Source organism: Prunus mume, linkage group LG1 (genome assembly GCF_029339155.1).
Source record: "Prunus mume cultivar Tortuosa linkage group LG1, ASM2933915v1, whole genome shotgun sequence".
NCBI classification, from domain to species: domain Eukaryota; kingdom Viridiplantae; phylum Streptophyta; class Magnoliopsida; order Rosales; family Rosaceae; genus Prunus; species Prunus mume.
In genome coordinates this window covers 5,282,140-5,309,191 of record NC_142698.1, presented here as the reverse complement: position 1 = coordinate 5,309,191, position 27,052 = coordinate 5,282,140, and the positions used below count along the sequence as shown (strand labels likewise).

General features: G+C 36.2%; 1 protein-coding gene, 1 non-coding gene and 1 pseudogene across 2 annotated transcripts; 2 read left to right on the top strand and 1 right to left on the bottom strand.

Moving 5' to 3' along the window:
* The first annotated feature begins 16,734 nt into the window (after nucleotides 1–16,734).
* On the top strand, nucleotides 16,735–17,415 carry LOC148920816 (uncharacterized). Its single transcript, XM_089047110.1, has one exon. The coding sequence runs from the start codon at nucleotides 16,735–16,737 to the stop codon at nucleotides 17,413–17,415; it is 681 nt and encodes a 226-aa protein (XP_088903236.1).
* Nucleotides 17,416–23,881: 6,466 nt separating this feature from the next.
* Nucleotides 23,882–23,988, bottom strand: LOC148920815 (small nucleolar RNA R71). Its single transcript, XR_016123421.1, has one exon. It is a non-coding gene; the product is annotated as a small nucleolar RNA R71 (small nucleolar RNA).
* A 985-nt stretch (nucleotides 23,989–24,973) lies between these two features.
* Nucleotides 24,974–25,829, top strand: LOC148920814 (uncharacterized; annotated as a pseudogene).
* The last annotated feature ends 1,223 nt before the right edge of the window (nucleotides 25,830–27,052 follow it).

Sequence of the window (27,052 nt, the reverse complement as noted above, 5' to 3'; positions counted from 1 at the left end):
TAGTATAAACCGTCTGAGAGAATTCGGTGCTTGCCTTGGCAACCGGCTTGATTTTAGAATGGATAGATATAGGAAGGAATTTTTATTGGGTCAAAAGCAAAGGGTGTGAACTGAAAAATTAGGAGGAGTTTGTCGTGTGAACCGAAAATATGTGACAGGCATTTGAGCTTAGGGGGAACCCAAGCCAATCAATCAAAATGACGGTTTCGAAATTAGTCGGTATTGGGTTACAAAAAGAGAAGCTACAGCCGACATAAATTCAGACAACCTTTTTCGCCTGCTGTTTTCGGTTTGGTTACAACTTGGATTAACTAGTTTTTAAGGAACTATAGTAAAGTGAAAAGCCGTTTTATTTTTTAATAAAAAGAAAGGAAAAAGTCAATGGGGGTGGGGGAGAGGTTTGACCCCTTGGGAAGTTTGAAAGTCTAGCAAACTTTGTCTCAGCTCATATGACATCAGCCCCAGCTCTGCGATTTTTAGGCCCACAAGATGTCACAAAACAAACCCATTGCACCTTGTTACTAAAAAGAAATGCTATTTGGACAGGGTGGTATAACTCAGTTAATTGAGCTTTTTCACTTTTATTTATGTGGGTAGATGTTTAAAACTCCTAAGCACCTAATGAATATTTGTGTAAACCTTCTCCTCCAATATCTTGTACAAAAATAAAAAATATTATTTGTACCACATTTACTGACAATTTCTCTAATATAGGTGAATTCTACGCTAACCACCTCTCTAATAGATGTGCGCTCCACAAATATAGATGGCCCCACATGCATTTGTGGGACACAGCTCGATTAGAGAGGTGGTCAACTATGCGATCTATAAATGTGATACAATTGGTATTATTGGAAAAGAATAGACTAAAATGTAGCAAGGTCCCTAAACTAAGAACCGATTTTACTTTTCGTCCTCAACTCCAAAAATTGTTATGGTTGTCCTCCAATTAGATCTCATGTTGCATCATTGGTCTTTCCGTCAATTCTATTAAGTTTTCTGTTAAATTAAGGGAAAATTGGCAAATTCATAACAAATATTTATGAGATAAATAAATGCATTAAAAAAAAAAGTAACTGATAAACTTTGAGATATAGGTTTCAGAGAGTCCATGGTTGCTCAAAAGGGCTGAAACAGAGTCTGCTCCTTGTGAGGATTGCAACTCTACCCTTTTGGATGATGAAATTGCGTCTTTTGGCGAGATAACTGACATGACTTGACCCAAATTTCACTTTGAAATATGTGTCGAACTCTATGCGTGTCCAACACTGGCAGTGCAGGCACACTTGACCAAATTGCCCTTTTAACTAAAGCTAAAAAATTATTTTAAGGTTTGATTTCTACAGAAAAATCGGCAGAGTCTCCCTTGTAAATTGCTCGTTTCCCAATAATTTACACTTGTACAAAATGCAATTCTTATATCCACAAGCGTTCAACATGCACAATATTAGAGCACACACACAATCTAACAGTAAATCTGTGTGGCCTTAGGCCTTACAGAAATCCTAGGGTAATATCAAAGCCTACTAATTAATTTAATTTACAAAAAGAGTACGGTTATAGTAGAATATCCTACATAAAGGAAGTGGATGAGTGGTGGGTGATAAACGCCTAGCGGTGGTGCTCCGGTACTCGATTACAACCTGAGGGTGCAAAACATTAAAAGCGTGAGTAGACAAAAGAAAGTTTTGCAAAATATAATATCAACATACTAACCCCATTGTTAAAACCATTTGAAAATTCATTGAATCCATGTTCTATATTTGTACAAAAATCAAGCATGCATATTTATATTCATATAATTGTTCATACATCCAATCAATTCATCAAAACCATTTGAAAGCATTGGAAAATAATAATTCCTTTCCACCTAGGTGTAGCCTTCATAAATCTGTCAATTCCATGATTTTTCTATTTACTTCCAACATTATGCCGTCAATTCCAAGTGTCATATAAGCGATACCTCCTCGCAGAACTCGGAAACACAAAGTTAATCCGAGCCGCATTCCTCGCAGAACTCAGGAGACACTTGGTCAACCAAAGGCAACAAGAATGGCCTTGGACATCATTATATCCGAAGGCAACAGTTTATTCAAAGGCAACATTTTGGGTACCTATGGTGGTTTAAAATTCCTTCCTGAAAAATTATAATACTGTTTCTCACTCAATCTTTAAATCATGTTACCATTTCCTTTTCTACTTTCCAAGCCATTCACATTTAATCATAAACAAAATTTTATAAACGCATTTGAATTCAAATTGTATGCTTGGAAAGAAAAAAACCATAAATAATTCATTCAAGATCAATTAATAAAACTTTTACTACATAAAATTCATTTATATAAAAAAAAAAACGTCCACTCACAGTGCGTCCGAGCTCGCCTTACCCTTCAAGGGTCTTTCCTGCAGGCTAGGTGGAGCCTAAGTAACTATTTAAGCAATTAAAATATTTAATTAATAAAATAGCTCAACCACAAATATTTAATCAAAACCCTGACCCCCGACCTTAAAGTGCGTGTGCGTAACTTAAGAAAGTTCCTAGGCCTTCAATAGTTGTGACAATTGGAATGGTCTGAAAAGACCTGAGATTGAATATACGATTAAATTCTTATATTAGTCAACCCGGTCCCCCACCCCCTCCCCCCCGGCCTCCGATTAATAATCCGAAAGTCCAACGAGTTCAACAAAATTTACTAAACACGTCCTGCAAGTTTGGTCTAGATCGAGCGGTTGGATCAATCACGATCGCACGATCGGACAGTCACCGTTTTACGTAATCATTGAATCATTGATTCGGAGTATCCGGGACTTTGATTCTCAATCTGTGAGTTCCTACATGATCCTAAAGGTTCCTAGATCAACATATTTGGAAATAGAGTCTATCCAACAGTCCGAACATATCGAACCCGAATATCGCATAATATGTAAAACTTCGTACGACCGTCAAACGATAACCAAATTCGAATATGAACATACTGTCGTGCTCGAGACAACATGGAGATCATTTTAGGACCAATTGGGCCACCCAGACTCAGCTCACGCTCCCCCGCCATACGCGTCGGCAGAGTGTGGGTGGTTTGAGAAAATCCCGGCAACTGAAAAATTCTCAAAACACATAACAACACTTATACCTACATGATCCGGACAACTAGTGGAACAACTTTTGTTCTTCGCCATGGCCAAAAAGTGGTCGAAGCTTGCCGAAAATTTGAGCCGAAAATCGGTCAAAACTTAGATCGTAAATCGAACTTCAAAACTTCAAAATCAATCCTAGCCAACCCAACCATCAACTAAGTCACGTTGAAAGGATGAGAAAACATACCTGATGTAGGGGTCTTTTTGTTCCAGCAGCCTGATGAATGGGCTTGGGCTGCCGTAAGAGAAAAACGAACCAAGATTCCCCAAGTGTTTGAGTTCAGAAACCAGGCTCCCAAAAGAGTTTTTGAAGAGCTTGATGCAACTCTAGAAAAAACACTCTTAGGTTCTTTTCACCAATAGCCAAGTGGACATAATAAGTTGTTGAGTGGCTTAGCTTGAGTAGCTTGTAGCACGGGAGCTAAGCTTTCATAAGTTTAGCAATTAGAGAGAGAGAGAGAGAGAGAATCGTGAGTTTCTTACAGAGAACAAAGGGTTAGAATAGAACAGAGGAAGATTAGGGAGATTTCTTTCTTAGAGAAAGGAGAAAACAGACAAGGAAGAAGATTGGGTGGCTTGAGTAAATTCTCAGTTGCTTGACAAAGCTTGGTCAGGCCTTTGATGTTGATTTTGTTGGGTAGATGAAGGTGCCTTTTATAGGCACAAAGAATCCCTAATTTTGTCTAACCTCCTTCTTCCTTTTTCTTTGCTTCTTTCCATTCAATCCTATTCGGTGAAATTTTCCTATCTAAGGCGCCTAGGTAAGGAGCCCTTTGTGGTTCCAAGGTTTTGGCACAGCTGGTCTTCTCCATAGGGGTGAAACGTCTCCCACTTTCTTCTTGGTTTTCCTACGGGAGCTAACAGAGGAAAGAAAAATGAGTAGAGTCTTTTGTCCAATGGGTATTCATCATTCCTTCATGGATTTCCTTTGGTCCCTGCCATGGCTCTTTGTTGACCATCTTGGGATTATGACGAGGGTGAACCACGATGGCAGATTTTCCTACAAGTTGCTGGGCTGGGCTTGTGCGTACAATATTGGTTTATTAACATATTATTTCCAGTGCCTAATGGGTTTTCGTCAAGTTGTTGGAAACAGCCTTTTAATTTTGGGCATTTTATTGATGCTGGCTTTGTCTAAGTGCTATGGCAGACTATTAGATATCCTCCTAAGGCATTGGATCATTTTCTCCCCTCTCTCATCCTAACCCATGTGTTTGGGATCAAGAAATGGGCTTGAGTTTTGGGGCTCCCAAGCAGCCCAAAACTTCCATTTCTTGGCTCATCAATGGGCCTCATGAAAGTTTGTTACCATCCATACCACAACGCACTCAAGCAAGGCCCGAGTATTTTGCTTGGCTTGAGCCCACTTAAGCTTGTAGCGTGGCTAGGTGTAATAATAATGATTTTTCCCTTGGCATTGCATGTCGCTTGGCGTGCTTGAATTTTGTCGCTTTGAAGATGGATATGACGCTTGACGGGATAATTAGTTGGGGCTCATAAAGCCAGTACTTATTTCAACTCTTAGCATGAGAGATTGCATATTTATTTGGCATGGCACGTGGTCGTTGCTCGTGCAAGCGTGAATGACGAATTTTGCATGCTCCAAACAGGGTCTTTTTTTAATAAGGTGTCGCATTGGGCCAGGAATTTATTTGGGCCCAACCCTGGATTTTTGGGCCTCAACACCTGGATAGATAAATGTGGTGATCGGAATCGTCGGAAATGATGATGAAAAATTCGAAGAGAAAACTGGCGATTTTTTAATCTAATTTTGGAGGCACAGTGGCGGTTGAGGAAGGGATGAGATGCAAAGAGGAAGGTGTGCGTTCGTTTGGGACCAGTCTCGTGGTCAACGGTGGCGGAAGAGTGAGATTGCTTGCCAAACAATGGTCGGCTGTACGAGATAGGTGAGAGATCGGGGGAGGAGGAGAGAGAAAGGGGAGAGACGCGTGAGAGAGAGAGACCAGTTTTTTTTTTTTTTCAATCTGACTTCAAAATATTTATGGTTGTGCCACTGCTCTTCCATTGATCGTAACTTTTTCTTTAAAACTCCGATTTGAGCCCATTACATGTCTACGAACTTGTATTGATGCGCTTTACGCAATGGTGCTACTAAATCCCCAAATTATTTATAGAAAAAAAAGTCAATTTTTAAATCCATTAAAATACTGTCAGGGTAAAATTGTCTTTTACTTGAATAATTTAAGAATTAATTACTAATTTAGGAATGGGATATTACAACAACCCACATAAGTGGCCGGACACGATGGTGGTTCCGGTGGCCTGGTTCATGGTTTGGGTGGCTAGGTTGCTGTCGTTTGTTAGTTTTATTTATTTTTATTTTTCGGCTTTCGATACGGATCTGCTGTTTCTGACATTGCGCGACAAATTTGCATTGGAGGTTGAGTAGGTGTGCTTTCGGTTGCTGAATCTGGGATTTTAATCAGTTTTTGAGTTGTGTGTTATACTCTCTAGATCAATTCAACTTCTTGTTGTGTTTGATCGCTGGAGAAGATTTATTCATATTCAACACCATAGTGTCTTTGTACTTGTTCCGTTCCTCTTATCAATAAAATACTATGGCTCTTTATCGAAAAAAATTTAGATGACAACGTACGTAGGTTTAATTTAGTAGTTTAAGAAAGGAAAAATGTTTTCAGAATGCTTGCACCCATCGATCCCATGGAGACGTGTGGGCAAGCAAAGACAACAACTTTATTGCAAAGGAGCAATTTCGGTTACATGGGGAGAAATTTCAGTGGTCTAAGTAACAGTGAACATTGAAATTTCTCTTCTTTCAGTGATTGTAACAACGAAAAATCTGGAGAGTTTCAAATGACACTGTCTCATAAGATGTGGCTTCTGTTTTCTTGCACTTTAGACAACTCCAACAATATGATTCGCTAGCTCATTGCCGACGCGCAAGCAAGCGGCCATGAAGATCAGGCTACTCATCAAGAACAAGTTTGAAAATCGATTGAGGAAGAGGAAAATCGACCCTAGAAGCTTGGATTTTCACATGGTGGTGGTGTGCTAAGAGTGGAAGCGAACGTGATGGGGAGAGAAGTCAGGTTCGATGAAGGAAGCTTGTCGAGCTCGTCTATGGCGGCTTTTGCCTTCTTGAGGAGCCAATCTCGGGCCTTTTGGATTTAGGGTTGCTATGACCATGTTGTGAAATCCGCATATTATGGTTTTTTTTCCTTTCATTTTTTAAATCTGTTTATTTTCTAAATGTTTTGGTTCTTAATAATAATAATTAAAAAAAACTCAAATAATAAGTCACGTGAACCACATGTGTCCATTTAGATGTTAAAGTACATGAAATTCAAAAATATTAACAGTAAGGGATAAATTGACTATTTTAATGACTTAAGGTGTTAAATTTACTGATTTTTAGCTAAGGGGGGTTAAATTATACAAGGATCATAGTTAAGGGGGTAAAACAGCTAAAAATCCTGTTAATTATTATAATATAGATACTTGTGGATTAAACCAACTAAATTACAATCTTAAGTAAATAATTTCAATGTAGTCCTCAAACTCTATTCAATTAGTAAGTTAATATAGTTCTAACTACTCGTTTTGGCTCATTGCACAATCTATCTCATAATTTGAATTGTTTACCTTTTTGATCTTCATTGCAAGATCATTCTTGTCAAAATTAGTTCAAATTGAAAAGTATTCGAACACACGACCTCATATATAGAAATAAATTTTTTTAATTATTTGAACTACAAACTCCATTTAATGTTATATATTTAAATATAAATTATAGGAACATTCATCGTTACATTGTTGAATTACCATCGCTTTTGCATGTATAGAAAAAAGAAGGAAAAGCATAGCGAAATTTAGGAAAAAACCCAAAAGAAACAAGCAGCTCTCAAAAACACCCAAACACTTTTCAAAATGGCAAAAAGGCCCATTATCTTTAGCTTTGGAGACATGCAAGTCCTAGAACTCTTTCCTCTGCCATCAGCATGTGAATATTTTATCTTCAAGCAACCAGGCCATGCGAAGCCTTTGTCACTTTGCATCTGTCCAAACTGCTCTTACTGCGCAACGACAGTACAAGATATAGTGTTTTGTTTCTTTATACATATTTCATAGTGCATGTATAGAGAGGAATCGTTTGTTTGCCATTAGTGTGCATGTGAAGTTCATATGAAACTTCAGAGAGATAGTATCAGATAGAGAGTTTTAGATAAAGAAGAACTCTTCTTCTTATCCTTAGCCATGGTAGAAGTCGGTGTAATTTGTGTATATAGTTTGTAACTCCGAAGAAAGAAGTACAGAACACCAGAGAAGAAAAAATCTCAGTACTTCCTCCTTCAAATGTTCAATAAAACTCTCTTTGTTCATACACTTTCCCTTATTGTATTTACTTATTCTGACCACTGTTAATACCGTCGTTCACTGTCAATATTTCAAACCACTGTTTATACCCGGTGATAACAGTAGTTCCAGCAACATAAGCAATTAAGTAAGTCATTTTTCTCTTTTATTCTTGGTTTTCTTAGTAGACTTCTTGTCCAAAATAGGGAAACGCTGTTCATAATTATGTTATTATCTTGCTAAACTGACGATCAATACTGTGTTTAAGCACTTGGTCATGTTTGATATTTGTTATAACAATAATTGGATGTCTGTCAGGGAACCTTTGAGTTCAGAGGACCTCTGAGTTTTGCTCCATAGCCCTTAAGTTGGCATCTTTGCAGTTCCATGTTCTAGTTCCATGTTCTAGTTCCATGTTCTAGGCATGGTGTGTGGTTGTTATTTTAGCCTTTAGAAAACCTTGACCGAAACCCCGCTTTAAAAATGATATCAGAGCTTTAGTTTAGCACCTTAATAATATAGTTATAACAGTAAAGTACCTTGAGGACAGAAGTCAGTCAACACAACTGATAAAAACCAACATTTTATAATCTGTTAAAATTTTGTTAAGTACCAGAAAACAGTAAACCGTTTGCATGTTTGGCCCTTGGTGGACACCTATTAGAATAAAAGAAAGGTTACAAGAATTAAAGAAACGGAAAGTAGAATACCAAAAAGAAATTAGGAATCTAGAAGAATTTATAAAATCACCATAAGTAGATAATTATTCTAGAAGAAAATTAGAAGTATAGAATAGCATAACAAGAAACCAGTATCATTTAGAAGTCTATAAAGAATCTATAGAAGCTTTCCAGGAGCATTTAGGCATCTTAAAATAAAAAAGTAGACTTAGATAAAATTTATGATAGAATACCTTAATTTAGAAATCAGTGAACAACAAAAGAAAAAATTAACTCTAGATAATAATACATTAGTTTGTTATTTTCCACAAAAAGAACACAAACATCTTTTACATAGCAATAGTAATCCCTTAGAAAATAGTATTATTGACCTTTTAATTAGTCAAGCAAAAAGTGTAAAAGTTGAACATAACAAAAATAATAGGATAATTCAACAGTTACTAGAATATTTTCAGAAAAATTCCTTAAGAACAATTAGACAAAACTTAGACTATACAACATCCCAATTAGAAGATAATAATAGGAATATCCAAAGATTTCCTAGTAAGAAAGAAATCAAAGACCTCATAGATCTTATAGATAGTAAGCCAAAACAAATAGAACTCCAGTCACTAGAAATTATTGAGCAGTTAAAATTAGAAGTGCAAAAAATACAGTTAGTACAAAAAACATTAACTGAACAAGTAGAAAAGTTACATAGTAAAATAGATAGACTTTTGGCTTAATGACATATTCTAAAATTAATAATAAATATATCAAAGCATTAGAAGAAGTTGGTCAACTAGATAAGGAACCAGTAGGTCTTACAGAATTTACAACATCTGTAGTAAGTAGTAATATCCCTATAAGACAAAATAATTTAATTATCCAATTAATTTTAAATCTAGCCGAAAAAGTAGATCAGTTAGAAGAAAAAATAATAGAAATTAATCAAGTAGTACACAATTCCACTTCTACACTACCTAAAGACTTAGTTGATAAATTAGAAAACTTAACCTTAGGAAATAATCCTCATAGAAGAAAAAGTAGAATAAATCCATTTGATAATAGTAAATGGAACTCTTTAGAAGAAAAGGAAAAGAAATAGTTAGAACAGAAGATATATACCCTAGTGAACAAGAAGCACAAGAATTTCTTAGAAAAGGCTTTGAAAAATCATAGAAAAATAAATATAATTTATATCAATTAGGAAGATTTGAATATAGGCATAGTATTGTAAGTAGCATCAGTCAACATGAAGTAAGCTGTATAGATAAAGAAGTAACTCTTAATTTACTTAGTAACACAGCAATAGAACATCTTAGAAAATCACATTATCAACAAATTCATATAGGAACAATTATGATAGGAATAGCTGGACTCACTAGAGCACAAGTATACATATATGATGACAGATGGGATAACCATCAGCAAGCAGCTATAGCTACAGCAAAAGTAGATCTTAGCACAAACTTAGCAGTCATAGGATGTATTCCAAATTATGTCATGAATATTAGAGAATTTAGTAAACACATTAAAATTAGCATAAGGACAAAAAATTATAATATGAAAGGCGAGTACAAAAATTTAAGCATCAGTCTTATGTATGTAGGAAAAATTTCAGACTGTTATAATTACAAATTTAATGTAGAATTCCAAAATTTAGTACAAACTTTTGGTAGTAAACATGTTAATATGATAAAGGCAAAACCAGTAGATAATAGTTTTTTAGAAGGAACAGAATGGATTTTACCTAACTTACAAGTAGCAAAAAATAAACAACCTGATAAGGCACAAATTTTTGAAAATCGTATAGGTGAAGCAGTAGTAAGATGTACTAATTATAAACAAATAAATGATATAGAAGACTTAGAAAGTGAATTAGAAGAAGAAATACATATGGCGTTTGATAACTTGGAATTAAATATGATAGAACATAATTTTGATAATATAGTTGATAAACTCATAGATGACATAGATAATATAGATGAAGAAGAATATATAGAAAAATATAAAACTTATGATTTAGGATTACATAGATTATCAGATAAAGAAATGAAAGATTTAATTTTAAATATAGGATTAGAACATATTTTAGGAGAAAAAGAATTTCAAAATATGTTAATAGAAGTAGAATGCATGCCAGTAGAAGATCAATATAGTTCATCTGGACCATCTGTAGCCCCTGTAAGTAGAACAGACCAACAAAATCTTAGGCAAACTAATGAACCATATAGAGAAAATAATGAAAAAACAGGTAGAAATGCTTTTCAACAAGAAGCATTTGGAATAAGAAAAAATAGAATCCCTTATAAAGGAATTGAACAAATTAGTTTAGCAGGAAATATTAAATTTAGATCATGTAGACCCACAGGATTGGGGAAAAACTATAGAAAGATGGGCAAAAGGATGTGTACATGCTGCATTAATGTTAGATTTTTGTAATAATAAAGATATGTTAGATTACTTTGAACATACTTTAGATGGAATGGTTTTTGATTATTTTCAAGCATGGAAAACTAAAAATCCAATAGAACATCAAGCAGCAAAAGAAATGTTTAATATAGATGCTTTTGTTAAATTAATTAAATATGAATTTTTAGACCATAATAGATTAGATGGTAGAAATGAACAAGAACAAATTAGAGCCATAAGAAATTTAGAACAATTACAAATTTGTGATTTGCAATATATTAGTGAATATACTTCAGACTTTTTCAAGTATTTAGGAAGAACAGGTAGAATTGATGATCTTAATCTGTTAGATACTTATATGACAAAAAATTAAAGACCCAATAGGAGAAAGAATTTGGAATGATTAGCAGAAGCACCCTAGGAAATTAGATGTATCCATAGGTGCAAGAATACAACATGTATATGATATATTACGAACAGAATGTAGACAAATAAAAGCAAAAAGACAAATTAGAAAACAGTTTTACATGAGTTGTAAAAATATAGATTTACCAAAACAGTATGGATGTCATAGGAAATTTAGGCAGAAGAAGCCATATAGAAAAAGCTATAGAAAATATAAACCTTATAAACAACAAAATAAAAATTTTAGAATACAAGAAGAAAATATATCCCTAAGCAATTTAGGAAAAGAACAAATAAACCATGGATTAGAAAGTATAAAGTACCTAATAAAAGCACATGTAAATGTTATCTTTGTGGTGAAGTAGGACATATTAGACCTAAGTGTCCCAAATTAGGAAAACAACCTAGAGAAAAATTACAATTAATTGAGCAATTTCAATTAGAGGATGATGAGGACTTAGAATCAATCTATAGTCTAGATGATAACCTAAGTGATAATGAAAGTATTTATAGTGTTAATGCCTTAGACTCAGAATTAGAATTAGATTACTTTAGTAATTCCAATAGTGAATTAGATGAACATATGTGTATGTTTGAAGAACAAACAGAGCATGAAGAATTTAAATATGTTAATTTAGGATGGCCTCAAGAATGTAATCCATGTAAGAAAGTAGTGGTAGAAAAATATTACACTAAGACAATAGTTTATTGTAAACCTTGTTTTAATAATAGACCAATAGAAATACATACAGTTGAAATAGATAATCAAAAGAATAATTGCCCTAGTATAGAGAAACAAAAGACTAGTTCATTAATAACAATTAATTGTGAGTTAGAATTGTCGAAAGAAAATAAAATTCAAACAACAGCTATGATAGATACAGGAAGCACAAAAAATGTAATAAAAGAAGAGTTAGTGCCAGAACAATATAGGCAAAAATTAGCTAGACCAGTAAGAATCATACAGTTTGATACAAGACCTGTATACTTAACACATTGTATTAATAATATACCAATTAGGATAGAAAGACAATAGTTTAATTTACCCTTAACCTTTATATCCCCAGTAAGATCATATCCCTTTATCTTAGGATTAAATTTCTTAAAAAGTTTATAAGGAGGATTTTTATATACGCCTCCAGACATTACATTTTTTAAGAAAGGTATAACCACTGATCAAAGTAATATATTAGAGTCTTACAATAGTATTAACATAGAAGAACAAAATTTTAAATATAACATGGAAGAATTATAAGAAATAAGTAAAGAAAAAAAAAATGAACAAAATAATCTAGAATATGATGATATAATATTTGATCATGAGTATCCACTTATAGGAAACATTGAACCTCTAGAAATTATGCAAATAGATAGACCAAAAAATTTAGAAGAACTGTTACAATTAGCTGAACAAACTAGAATTCTAATAAAGATGACCAAACATTTAAGAAGTATAAGTGGATACTTATTCTTATTCTTACTCTTATTCCAAGCTAATTGTAAGCTGAACAAGCTAATTGTAATAATGTCTAATTTTGCTAATATCTTATTCTTATTCCAATGTAATGCCATTTGGATTAAAAAAATGCACCATCGATCTTTCAAAGAAAGATGACCAAACATTTAAGAAGTATGATAATTTTTGTAGTGTATATGTAGATGATATATTAGTTCATAGTAAAAATAAAAATGAACATAGAAAACACTTAGAAATTATTTTGAAAGAATTTATTGATAATGGTATAGTTATAAGTAGAAATAAAGTAGAACTTGAAAAACAAGATATAGAATTTTTAGGTATGTATATTAAGTTAGGAATCATACAATTACAAGAACACATAGCTAAAAAAGTGTTAGAATTTCCAGATAAGTTAGAGGATAAAAAGCAATTACAAGAATTTTTAGGTTTATTAAATTATGCTAGAAGTTTTATCTCTGATTTAGGAAGAAAGATTGCAGCTTTGCATAGCAAAACTAGTAAAACAGGACAAAAATATTTTAATAGTGAAGATATTAAGTTAGTTCAAAGCATAAAACAAGATATAACTCAACTTAAACCGTTAGCATTACCATTAGATAATAATTACAAAATAGTTGAAACAGACGCATCATCAATAGGATGGGCAGAAATTTTATATCAAAAGAAACATAAAGAAGAACCAAAATCAGAAGAAAAAGTTTGTAGATATGCATCAGGAAAATTTAATGATACACATGCTAGACTTCCAGCCACTGACTTAGATTTTAGGAGTCATTAATTCTCTTGAAGCATTTTCATTATTTTTACATAATGAAATATTTACTATTAGAATAGATTGTCAAAATATTGTTTCTCATTATAATAAAATTACTACTAATAAAAAAGTAGCTCGAAAATGGGTCAATTTTGTTGTTTCTATTACAGGAAATGGATTTAAGCCGATATTTGAGCATATTAAAGTTATGGATAATACTTTAGCAGATATCTTATCTCGTATTATTCATTAACAGGTATGCAGTATTTTGGACCATCATCATCTGGTAGCAAAAATAATGGTACACCATCACTAGGTGGTAATCCATTAAGCATAAGTAATCAAGCACGATCAGTAGTAAATACTTATTTTTATAATGGAATTTCTGTACAAGAAGTTAGAAATCCTGCTTTAAAGTATCGTACTCAAGTATCATTAGCAGAAAAACAAAAAGTTCTTTTAGATAACTTTTGGAATGTTAGAACAAATACTGAAAGCATGAGAAAATGGTATGAAAAACTTATTAGAGCCCTTGAGCAAGAATTTGTGGCCTATAATTATGATTATAGAATAGCAAAACAACAACTTGCTTTGTTGCAGGAAAAATATTTGGAGCAAAAGAAGGAATACGATTGCATAGTAAAGCATTTTAGAGTCATTAATATAAGATGTCAAAATCTACAAGAGGCTAATAAGCCCACCTTAATGGAGCATAATCTACAAGAAAAAGAGGCTAACAAGCCCAACTTACTTGAGCATAATAGTGAATTTTCTCTTGAGCAAAAATCTAAAAATCCCTATTTTCTTCAAACTCTAGCTAGAGAAAGGTATAAGTTTTTACCAGTAGATGTTAAGAGTCATATGATTAATTTAGAATATGAGCAAAATACATCTCTTCAACTTTATATTCAAGCTTTTTTTTTCAATTTAAAAAGTAATCCACATCCTGGCATCACAATTATTACCAAAAATTGTTCCCATTACACTATTTACTTAGCCAGCATTAACATGATTGAATATAGGGAACTGCATTTAGAGCATAAACAAAAAATAATCGTAGTTACTCCAGCATTATTAGCACAATATGGTTATTTAGGGAAACTTTATATTGAAAAAGGTGAGCATTTAGCTTCATTCCCCCAAAAATTTAGAGAAATTATAAGTTTTTATCTGCCTCTCTGGAAAAATGTAAAATTAGATTTCACTAGTATACCCCCAGAGTGGTTTAAAGATAGCATTTACCCAGATTTAGCACATCATAGGATTGTTATTTCTTTTGATGAATTACTTAGTCCGGGAGAATTAGCACAAACAGGAATGCCTACTAAGCAAGACATCCAACAATACGGAGGAGCAATAATAGCCGAGCAACAGCTATTTAATGATGATCGTCTGACCCTCCTGTACTAGTCCAAGTTTATCAAGGTGTATTCAGAATCCACATCCAGGAGACCAGATGATATATATAAATACAGGCACTACATGAGCAAAAGTTTTTGTGAAATCTACAATCGGATAGCAGAACAGATTACAGCAGAAGATAATGACAACTCATACTGGAATAGCTTAGGAGAAGAAGAGCTACACAACATAGATAACAGGATGGATGCATGAAGACCACGTGAAGAATCCATCCAGCAAAACAGCCGCCAAATTTCTTGGCTCCATACAGCAGCAACATATGAAAAGAACAAAGATTTCAGCTTCATACGGCTAGGATCCCCTAAGAAATCTAGAAATGAATAAGGGCATTACTGTTCAACCACTTTAATTTTGTCATTCTTTATAAATATTGTACCCATTTTGGATTTATTTATAAGTCTCCCAAAACCATATCAGTGAGTGGACTTCGTGTTTGGTGTATATGTATCCACGTTGATGGTGACATGGACATTTGTAATTTGCTCCCACATGTACAATGACGGTGTTGGTTTCTCTCAAGTCGACTTGAGTCAAAGAATCACATCATAAGTTTGTTTTGTTGTCCTATCTCTATCTTTGTTCATGTGGTGGTGGATCCGAAATGAACAAACAAAAAGCAGGTTTACGCGTATAGGGAGCTGCTACTAGATCGGTCCACTGTTTGACATTTTGAATGCACGCTTCCAAAGGCCATTGCTACAGAGTTTGCAATGCGATAAGACCTACGAAAATTGTCAATGCCCGAGTGGGAAACCTGAGACTTCGTTATGGTGATGTACGGGTACGGGCACAGTCAAAACAGTCCCATACTCTTATTTTTTTTATTAGATAAAAATGATATTAAAGAAGGGGAAAATTAAATTTAGAATTTTGGATAAATATTTTTAACTACTTGAGTTATAAGATGATTGCAAATAAATTATTCTTTTTATTTAGAGGTAAACATGAAGAGTGTTTTTTTATATATTCTATTTTTTTTATATTTTAAAAAAAAAAGTGTTTACCTTATATCAAGGTTAACAAATTCATCACACGCCGATCATATTTTAAAGGATTAAATGTAATTTTGATCACTATGTTTTTATTTTCTCAATTTGGCTATTTTGTTTGACTTTGTTAGTGTTCTAAAGGATCCAGTTAGCCCATAAAAATAAATGTGTACTAACTGAGTTTGGATAAAAATTAAATGCAAAATAAAAAAATTGGCTCCAACGTGAAAAATGAAGATGGACCTCTATCCACCAAACTTGCCGGTTTTATTTTTCAACAGAGAAAAAAATCAGTTCTCATTTAGTTGGGAAAGACACTTGACAAACAAAATGTGAAAATAATAATAATAGGAGTTGGGAGAGTACCCTACCTCAATATCTACCACGTGGAAAAGAAGATTATCTCTTAAATTAATTAATTGAACCAATTTATTTGGCTAATTAATTGATTGAGATAATATCTTAATTAATATGATATTATCTTAATTTAATAAGATAATATCATTAATTTAGATATTATCCTAATAAAGAGAAGATAATATCATTAATTCAGATATTATCCCAATAAAAAGATATAATCAAGTCCGATTCAGTCCCTACAAATTTGGGTAAAGAATAAACTCATCATAATAATAGTTTATTCTCTACGAAGCCCTAGCCTCTTCTTCTATAAATAGACGACTTCATTCATCATTCAACGTACACCTAAACCTACTCCTAATACTGGAGAAAAATACCCGAAACTCTCTCTCCCTCTCCACTCTCCATATTTTCTCCACACGGCTCCAGCCACTAGACACGACTCCGGCCGCCCGGTTCACACCATACATACAATTCCGTACCCTTTGCTTAGCTATTGTTTTCCTATAAACACTCGAACTGACTTAGACATCGGAGGGCCTTTGGCCAACACCCCCCCAGGTGTGGTCTATTTACTCCAATATTTTTTTTTTATAGGAATCGAGGAAGAGAGAGAAGGAAGATTGAAGGTTGAAGGATTTAGAAGCAAATATTCTCCCACAAACTTTATTTGAACAAGCCATCACACTAGGCTTTTCTGCTTCAAACAATGAGGTAGAATATGAGGCATTGCTTGCAAGAGTGCCCCTAACAAAACAACTGTCGATCAAGAGATTGACCATGTACTCAGACTCCCAGCTGATCACAAATCAAGCCTCAGGCGAGTACATGGAAAAACATCCAAGAATGATCCAGTACCTCGACAAAGTCCAAGGACTTTTCAAAGAATTCCCTACTTTCACCATCCAACAAGTTTCACGGGCAAAGAACACTCATGCAGATGCGTTGGTGAGCCTAGGATCAGCACTGGATACCCAGTTCAGACACTCAATCCCAGTCGAACACCTTGACTGGCCAAGCATCGAAGAAATAGAGCCAATCGACTCAATGCAAATCAATGAAAACCCCATCATCGACTACTTAGTGAATGGAAATCTGCCAATGGATAAGTCCGAAGCTAGGAAGGTCCAGCAGAAAATAGTGAGATACTACATGCAAGGCGACAAGCTCATTCGCAGTTCATACTCCGGCCCTCATCTCACTTGCATAAAATTCCCTCAAACACTTGAGGTCCTCTGCAAAATTCATGACGGCGAGTGTGGCAACCACTTTGGGGGCAGGTCACTCGCCCAGGAGGCTCTAAACATAGGCTATTTCTGGCCAACTACGCACCATGACTCCATTAAATATGTCAAAAGATGTGATCGCGGCCAACAGTACAAACTGGTTCCTAACTTGCTCACCAAAATCTACATCTGCAGAACAGTCCATGGCCTTTCATGCAATAGGCCATCGACCTAGTGGGCCCTATGCCAACGGCACCTGCCAAGAAATAAATGATGATCGTCACCACTGACTTACTATACTAAATGGTTCGAGGCCGAACCTCTATCATCTACTAAAGAAGCCGATATGGAACGATTTATTTGGAGAAACATTATTTACCATTTTGGCTGCCCACAATCACTAGTTACCAACAATGGCTCACAATTCATCGGCAAGCAGATCACTGCATTCTTCAAAAAAATATGGCATCAAGCAGTAACTGTCTACCTCGAGATATCCTCAGGGCAATGGCCAGGCTAGGCATCCAATAAAATAATATTGAATTGTCTAAAGACGAGATTAGAAGGCGCTGAAGGGAAATGGGTAGATGAGCTTCCTGGAGTGCTATGTGCTTATCACACCACCAAGCAGAGATCACCTGGCGAAACCCCGTTTTCCCTCGCCTATGGAACTGAAGCAATCATTCTTCCTCACGTCACTGTCTCCTCCATAGGCAATGAAGTGGGCTGTATTGAGCAAAACTCTGAGCAGATGAGGCTCAGCCTTGACTTACTTAAAGGTGAGCGCAAGAAGGTTACTGTCCAAGTCTCCTCTTATTAACAGCGGTTGAAGTCTTATTACGACAAAAGAGCCAAGATTAGACTGTTTCAACTAGGCAACCTTGTGCTAAGAAAGACCTTCATCACTACACAAAGACAAGGGTCTAAAAAGATGAAACCCAATTGGGAAGGCCCTTACGTGATCAGCTGGTTCGGGGGTAGAGGAAGCTATACATTTGACACCATGAAAGGGAAGGGGATTCCATGATAATGGAATGCCTGCCACCTCCAAAGATATTATCCATAACACTTCCTTATACCTGCTCAGTCCCCAGCAGGATGACTGAGCCATGCACATTTCTAAAGAAGAGAAGCAAGTATTGCAAATTCCAGACTGTGCCATAAAAAAAAAAAACACACACACACACACACACAAGCGATTGCCCATAAGCAGCGTCCTTCGGGAGATACAGGCGGCGACGAAGCATCTTTAGAGAGACACACCTACAAAGAAGCTTCCTAAGGGAGACTCAGGTGCGCTAGGAATTTACTCTGGAAAGTATCCAGGTTCCTATCCGTTTCCTAAAGGGGGCATGATGGTCATATAGTTGCCCATAAAAAGCGTCCTAAGGGAGAAGCAGGGCAACGACTAGAAGCGTCCTTCGGGAGATGCAGCTCGCAAAGTAGCATCCTAAGGGAGAAGCAGAGTGCACCAGGAATTTCTTAAAATGAGGTCTCCATACTTCCTGCGGGAAGTATCCAGGTTCCTATTCGTTTCCTAAGGGAGGCAGGATAGTCAAGCAGTTGCCCATAAAATGCATCCTAAGGGAGACATAGGGCGGCGGCTAGAAGCGTCCTTCAGAGACGCATCTCTCAAAGTAGTATCCTAAGGGAGTTGCAGGGTGCGCCAGGAATTTCCTAAGGGAGTTATCCAGGTTCCTATCCGTTTCCTAAGGGAGGTAGGATACTCATACTGATTGTTCATAAGCAGCGTCCTAAGGGAGACATAGGTCAACGACCAGAAGCATCCTTTAAGAGAAGTAGCCCGCAAAAAAGCATCCTAAGGGATACACAAGGTGAGCCAAGAATTTCCTAAGGGAGGTATCTAGTTCCTATCCGTTTCCTAAGGGAGGCATGATAGTCGTACAGTTGTCCATAAGCAGTGTCCTAATGGAGACGCAGGGCAATGACCAGAAGTGTCCTAAAGCGTTTTCCAAAAAATGCAAAATACGCTGGAGTCCCTCAAGGGGGACCCTGGCTTTTGCCAAAATCCTAAGGGAAATGTTCATCCAAGACACTAGCCGGTTACTCAAGCAGTTCACAAGACAATATGCAAATTGAAGTTGAAAAAAATTATAACTAAAATTTCTATAGCAAAGTGACCAACCGGCCAAGTTCAAACAAAAAGAAGATAGTCAAATAAGACCAATTATTCTAAACAAAAAGTAGACTACAAAAGCCGAAAAGAAATAAAAGAGTCTTCATCTACTCCGAAATGCTAGCACGAGATCCCTAATCTACCGCCTTTTCAGTCCACCTGATCACCACGTTCTCAGCAGCTTCATACGCCTCGGTAGCTCCACACGCTGATCTATGACGTCTGCCACCACCCCATTAGCTGCGTCCTCCTCTGCTCCATCCTTTTCAGCTACCGCCTCTTCAGCCACCCGCTCTTCAGCTCATTCCATGTTCACAACATTAACCTACTTACTTTGCACACGGAGCAAGTTAGGACAGAACATCTCGATGTCTTCATCTCTAATGGCATAGAAGGGATCATTTCCATTTGTGCAGTCCAAGTAGCCCAACTTGTAAGCATCCATGGTAGCTTCGGACTTGGATTCTTTAGCAGACTTATGATAGGCACGAAATCTAGCCAAAATTTTGTCATAGCTATAAGAGATGTCGGCACTCTTGCACTCAAGATGGAAGTAAGCATCTTTTCGACAAGTCAAGTCAACAGTAGAAGAGTTAAGCTCGAAATCCTTCTCAGCAAGAGAACTCATCACTCGATATCATCGCCTCAAATCGACGTCCTTCTTCTCATAACGGTCCTCGGCAAAGCTTGCTAACTAGCTCGACATTCTTCTTCTCTAACTCACTGAGCTGAGTAGAAGAGGGCACAACAACAGACGAGTTCTAAATGGTCTCAACAACAAAAAGTACTCCTTTTTGAAGCAGATGAAATGTTGCTTCCCTTTGTTTTTCCAAAGAAAGACATGAAAAAGTATCAAGATCGCCAGCCTGATGGATATGATCAACCAACTTGAAGCAATGAGATAGGCTTGACTGGAAGTTCGTCTTTAGCAGATTTGACACTTCTACATCCCCTCCAGGACTGGACTTGTCCACCTTGGAATCAGCCGCTGATGTTGTAGAAGACCTTTCCCCAGGGCAGATGACTCTCTCGCCTTCGTAGCCGCCGCCATCCTCACCTCCAATGGAGCCAACAATGCTTAATCAATTCCACGCTTAACTGATCGTGACTTAACAACTCCATCGTGATGGTAAGCCTATAATTTATATATATTTTATGCCTCGTTTACTTATTTATTTGTTAATTTCGTTGGGTTAAATTGGTTGTTTTAATTGGTTTTGTGAGATTTGTGAAGGAACTGTGGAAATAGGAGAAAATGTGCTAAAAATGGCAAGAAGATGAAGATTGGAGATTAATCAAGTCAAACAAGAAGAAATAAAGAAGACCATATTTTAGAAGGAATCCTACTTTTATAACAATTGTAATTATACCTTAGTTAGGATTTCTAGGAGTCTTATAAATAGGAAGTTTAGGTCATTGTTCAAAGGACCATCACCCATCACCCATCATCCTCCATATTCTTACTCATAGCCTAAATATCCAAAGGAGAATACGAAGAAAGCTTGCGCAACCTTGGCATTCTACTTGGAGAATTTGGTGCCTTCCATGTCTTCACCAACCATCATGATTCTCAATAAGTCATTCATGAACTAATTTCTTTTATTAGGGCTACGATGTAGCCTAGCTATGAATACTCAAATTCTCTGATATTGTTAATTTTATTTATCTATACATGTTGAGTGCTTGTTACCGTTCTTAATGCTTTCAATTAATTGGCCACTAATTGCATGATTGGAAGAATTAGGTTGAGACCGGAAGGAGATTCCTAGTAAATAGCTTCTTGTAACAAGTACCATAAATTACATAGCCGACTCGGAAGACTAGGTTATGGTTTGTGTAATCTTTATTGTTTTCCACAAATCTTAATGGGTTCTTAGCTATCTAAATCCATAACTAGGAATAGAGTGGGTTGACTGTAAGGAATACAACTGATATAACTCGGAAGAGAGTATTAGTGAGGTAAGGGAAAACGATTATCAGCATGTTAGGCAATTAGAATTAACAAGCTAGAAGGATTTGGGTGGGATTAGCTTGGTGAAATCGGTGCCCTAGTGCTTTATCATCTTTATTTTCATACTTTACATTATTTCCTTAATCTCAATTTATTTTCTCTGCTTAATTAGATTTTAATCATCATAATTCTCTTTTTGTTTAATTCAAATATAATTAGAAATAAATCACTCTAGTATTTAATAGATTATTTGATCCCTGTTGGAACGATACTTTACTTACTACTATATTAATTTGAGCGATATTGTCCACTTGCAATTAATCACATCAAATTTTGGAGTCGCTGCCGGGGATTGACTTAATCTGTTAATATTAGTGCGTTTTATTTTTCTAGTTCTACTTTGAATATTTAAGTAGTTAAATTTTTATTTCCATTATTTTTCTTTAGTTCACTTTGATTCCTATTTCACTTTATTGGATTGTTGTTTCTTGTTTTTTGTTTTTTATTATTTTAGGGCTGTTGCAACAAAAAAAAAAAAAAATCGAAAAGAGAGAGAACAGCACAAAGCAAGGCCAAAGGATTAGAAACGGAGCTTCATAAAGGAAACAAGCAGCTCTCTAGTTCCTTTTTCCATTCAAATTTCTTTTCCTTCTAGAATTAAAGTTTCTTTCTAATTTCCTTTGGGTTTTATAATTAAAGTTTCTTTTCCTAATTTGTTTGGGTTTTATTTCCTTCTTTAATTCTATTGTTCTCTCCTTATTTAAACTGTAATAACCCAAACCCAAAATTAATATTTAATTATTAATTTATTTGAGAAAAAGACAAAAATACCCCTAGAATATTTTATTAGTTTAAAAGTTGACTTTTTGACCGGGAAGGAATTTGGGGATTTTAGTTGTACCGTTGCGTAGAGCGCGACGAAACGAGTTCGTAGACATGTAATGGACTCAAATCGGAATTGTAACGAAGGAGTTACGATCAAAAGAAGTTCAGTGGCATAACCGTAAATATTTCGAAGTTCAGATTTTATAAACCCAGATTTTTCTGGTTTTCGGGAGAGGACGAGCCGACTTTGGGAGCTGTTTTCTCTCAGCTCCGACCCCGATTCAGGCAAGACCAGTGCCAGACGAACCACCAATCATCCCTCTTCCAACTTCAGCCCTTCGCCGCCTCTATCTGCTGCCATAGTCGCTGGAAAGAGCCGCGAAATAGGCGGTGTTCGACGATTCTTTCGTAAACTTTCGCCGCTCGTTCTCCGTCATCCGGCCACCATTTCTGGTGATCCAGGTATGGAAACTCATCTATTTCTCGAGCCCTAGCTGCTGGTTGGGTAGGATTTCAGAAATTGCTAGCGTAGATAACTCGATCTTGGATCCAAAGTTTAGCCGAATTTCGGGTTGAGATTCCGCCACTTCCGGCCAGTTTTTGGGGTAGGTCCAAGAACAAAAGTGGCTCCAAATAGGATGTTTACCTAGGATAGGAGTCTTGAGCCGAGATGTTGAGATTTTCCAGCGAAGCGTTATCGCTTAGGCACCACGCGCTACCAGCGTGTGGAGGCGCGTGGGTAACAGGGTGGGGACCACAGTCAGTCCTAGAATGATCTCCTAGTCCTCAAGAGCGCGTGGGATTTCACCGAACTTAATTCGGATATCGTTTGAACCCGAACGGATCTCGCCATCGTGCGATTTCCGGGTTCAATACGTTTGAACCGCTTGGATTGTAGTTATTTCCAAGTATGTTAATCTAGACTTTTCCAGGATCGTATGGTATTTGATGATCGTAAAACGGAGTCGGATACTCCGAAAGGTCAGCCCTAGAGTGAGGTTTACTGATAAAACAAACCGATTCTGTGTCCGAACAGAGAAAAGAACTACGTGTGGCTTGATCCTCGAAAGGCGTAGGCAGCCTACGATTATCAGTGCAGCCACGAATCGAGTCCTCGGTTGTATTCTGTTTTGGGCATTTTGGTCATTTATGAACCACGTCACAGTGTCGATTTTAAGCGAGTTTCGACCGGATTCCAAAGTGGAAATTGGATCAGTCGTTTCATAAACAATCCTTTGTCCTTGTTTTGCAGGTATAACAACTTCGATTATGAGCATACGGTGAATGACTGGTACCTGCTCTTCAACTAGCGAACTAGTTGAATTAGAACCTGAGATTGAACAAAAGCTTCGAGCAATTCGTAAGAGTCAAAAACAAGATAGAGAAAAGAAGAATCAACAAGAAGAAGAAGAGATGGCCCTTGTATAGAATGAAACAATGGGAGACCTTGATATCCCGACAATTCCGACGTCACCTTTAAGCATCGTTCTTCCTGCAGCTGCCAGGAATTTTGAATTAAAAAATATCCACTTTAATATGATGCCTTCTTTTCATGGATTAAGTTATGAAAATCCTTTAACTCATATTAGAGATATTTTTAACATGGTTTCTAACATGGCTTTGACAGAGGGAGTCACCGAAGAACATCTCAGGATGAAAGTCTTTCCCTACACACTGAAAGATAAAGCTAAGATGTGGCTAAACTCCTTAAGGCCTGGATTATTGACTAGCTGGACAGAGGTTCAAAACAAGTTCTTGGAGAAATTCTCTTCAACTCAGAAAACTGATGCACTAAGGGATAAAATCATGCAATTCAGTCAACAGACCGATGAGTCATTTTCAGAAGCTTGGGAAAGGTTCAATAATTTTTTAATACAGTGCCCTCACCATGGTTTGCTTACTCTAGTTCTCATGCGTATTTTTTATAAGGCACTAATCGTTTCGAGTAAGGCTGCAGTGAATAACTATGCAGGTGGATCTATTAAGAACAAGACACCAACTGAATGTCAAACTTTGTTTGATACACTAGCAATTGAAACACAGCATTCTGATACAAGAGGTAAGCGTGCTGGAATTTATGAAATTGGTAGTTCTAATGCTTTTGCTTCTAAAGAGCAGGTTGCCACTATAACCAGTAAATTGGACGCCTTGCTTGCTATGAATGGGAGAGCACCAACACAAGAGATTTGCTCCATTTGTGCTGTTCTCGGTCATGCCACCATATCTTGTCCTCATGGGGTTGATTTTCCAGAATTTCTGCAAGAACAAGCCAATATGGTGAATACCTATAGACGTCCTAGCAATGATCCATTCTCCAACACATACAATCCGGGATGGCAAAGGCACCCCAATTTTTCATGGAGCAATACTCAGAATGTCCAAAAACCACCACTTGGTTTTCCACCTCAAGAGAAAAAATCAGTTAACTATGTCTACCACCCAATTTATGACTAAAACCAAAACCCAACTTCAGAATCAGAGCGCTTCTATTCGGAACTTGGAGGTGCAAGTAGGCCAACTAGCTACTGTATTGAGTGAAAGAAGCCAAGGAGTATTGCCAAGCCAAACCGAGGTTAATCCAAAAAATCAAGAGCATGCGAAGGCAATTACACTTCGAAATGGGAGACCCATCAAAACTGCTGTAGATTTGGACTTAGGAAAGCACCACCAACAGTTGAGAGATACGAAAAAAGCTGAAGAAAATAGCCTACCAGCCGCCTTAAGCTCAACCGAAAATTCAGCAACACATGCAATGAATTTTTCTTCTTAGACCAACGAGTAAGCATCCACAAATCTCACCCCAAAATCCTATGTTCCACCAATTCCTTTTCCACAACGCTTGAAGAAAAATAAGAAGGATGCACAATTCTCCAAATTTCTTGGAATTTTTAGGAAATTGCAAATTACCATTCCATTTGGTGAAGCACTGGACCAAATGTCGAGCTATGGAAAGTTCCTTAAGGACATCTTAAGCAAAAAGAGACGTTTGGACGATACAGAGACGGTGAAACTGACAGAGGAGTGCAGTGCAGCAATACAAAGGCAATTACCACCTAAGCGAAAGGATCCAAGGAGTTTTTCTATTCCGTGCACCATTGGCACTATTTCTTTTCAAAGAGCATTGTGTGATCTAGGTTCTAGTATTAATTTAATGCCTTTGTCTGTAGCTAAAAGAATTGGTTTGGGGGAAATTAAGAAAACTAATATTTCTTTGCAGATGGCGGACATATCACTTACATATCCTCACGGCATCCTTGAAGATGTACTAGTGAAGGTGGATAAATTCATATTCCCTGCTGATTTCATAGTTTTGGATATGGAAGAAGATGTCGACACTCCAATTATTTTAGGCCGCCCATTTCTCATTACGGGAAGAATGATAATTGACGTAGAAAAAGGTTCTTTGATCCTATGAGATGCCGATCAAGAGGTGGAATTCAAAGTTTTTGATGCAACCAAGTATCCCATTGATTCAGAGTATTGTTTCCATTTAGAAGCAGTAGATCATGTTGTTCGACCACAATTCATGGCGGACCACCCAAATGATCCACTAAAAGCAAATTTGATTCATGAGATAGAGGTAGTAGAAGAGCCACACGTGCTCGAAATGGTGAACTCATTGAAAACCAAGGCCGTCCCAAGCACCATTGCTGCACCAACCTTCACTTTGCAAAGATACTTAGAAGAAAATTGCAATCAACAAAAGGAGACCTTCGCTCTCCATGATCCTGGGTGATAATCATCCCAAAAGTCGGGCTAGGGACTATAAACCAAGCACTTGTTGGGAGGCAACCCAACTAGGTACCTTCATTCCTTTCTTTTCATTTTTTTTAAATTTTTTTTAAAATTATTTCTCTATGCCTTTACTAATCGTTACATGCATTTACTTTAAACATTGAGGACAATGCTTAGTTTAGGTTTGGGGGTGTGGAATTTTGTTGTTTATGTTGTTTTTGGAGGTTTAAGTCATAAAGAAAAAGAAAAAGAAATAAAAAAACAGATTTTATGTTCCAAAGAAAGGATTTTGTGTTTCAAAGAACATTTCTTGAATTTTTCTAGCCCCAAGATGATTGCAAACATGTTGCAGATGTGTTATAGATGTTGTTTTGGTCATTATATGACTTTAAAACCCAGAAAATAGCAAAAGAGGTTATTATGTTCTTATTTTGGTCAAAATAAATTTTTTTGCCTATTTTCCTTTTTGATGTTTTTCAGGTAAATTTGAAGCCATCAACATGTTTAGAATGGTTATTATGATGATTTGAAATAGGTTTGGGAGTCTCAAGTGGTTTACATGACGTTTTAGGAAGTTTGGAAGCTAAAAAAGTGGCCTAAAACCCAAAAAAAGGCTAGCTGCAATTTGCCCAGAAATATGAAGATTTTTCGTCACAAAAGGGTTTTCAGCGGCGGTGTTCATCAGATTTTTCGTTGCTAAAGGATTTTCAGCGACGGTGTTCATCAGATTTTTCGTCACTAAAGGTCAATTTTTTAGAATTTTCTAATTTCATTCCAAATCAATTACGATCCATTCCATTCGCGATCAGAGGTTTCTAGGAGATATTCCAGGTGTGTCCTCTTCCTTTTGATGAAATTTCTTTATTCCTAAGAAATTAGAACTCATAAATTCATGCATATTTGTTTGCAAATCACAAAATTCCTTTAACTTTTGAAAAAAAATAAAACTTTGTTAAAGCCTGTACTTTCTCTTACTAATAGTGATGTATATGTAATGTTTGATAATATTTCTTTAACTAAAGTGTTGCTATGAACGTTTATGCATCATAATTATAGCACTTCACATAGCCATACTTCAAGTATTTTGATGGACAGGGTAGCTATAGTTGGATGATTGTGGAGAAATAGGGGAGACTACCATTGTGAGATACTTGAGCCAAATTGCCATTTATTGAGAGAGTATTGGGAATTATTCTTATACACTATTTTCTTTCTTTCTTATTT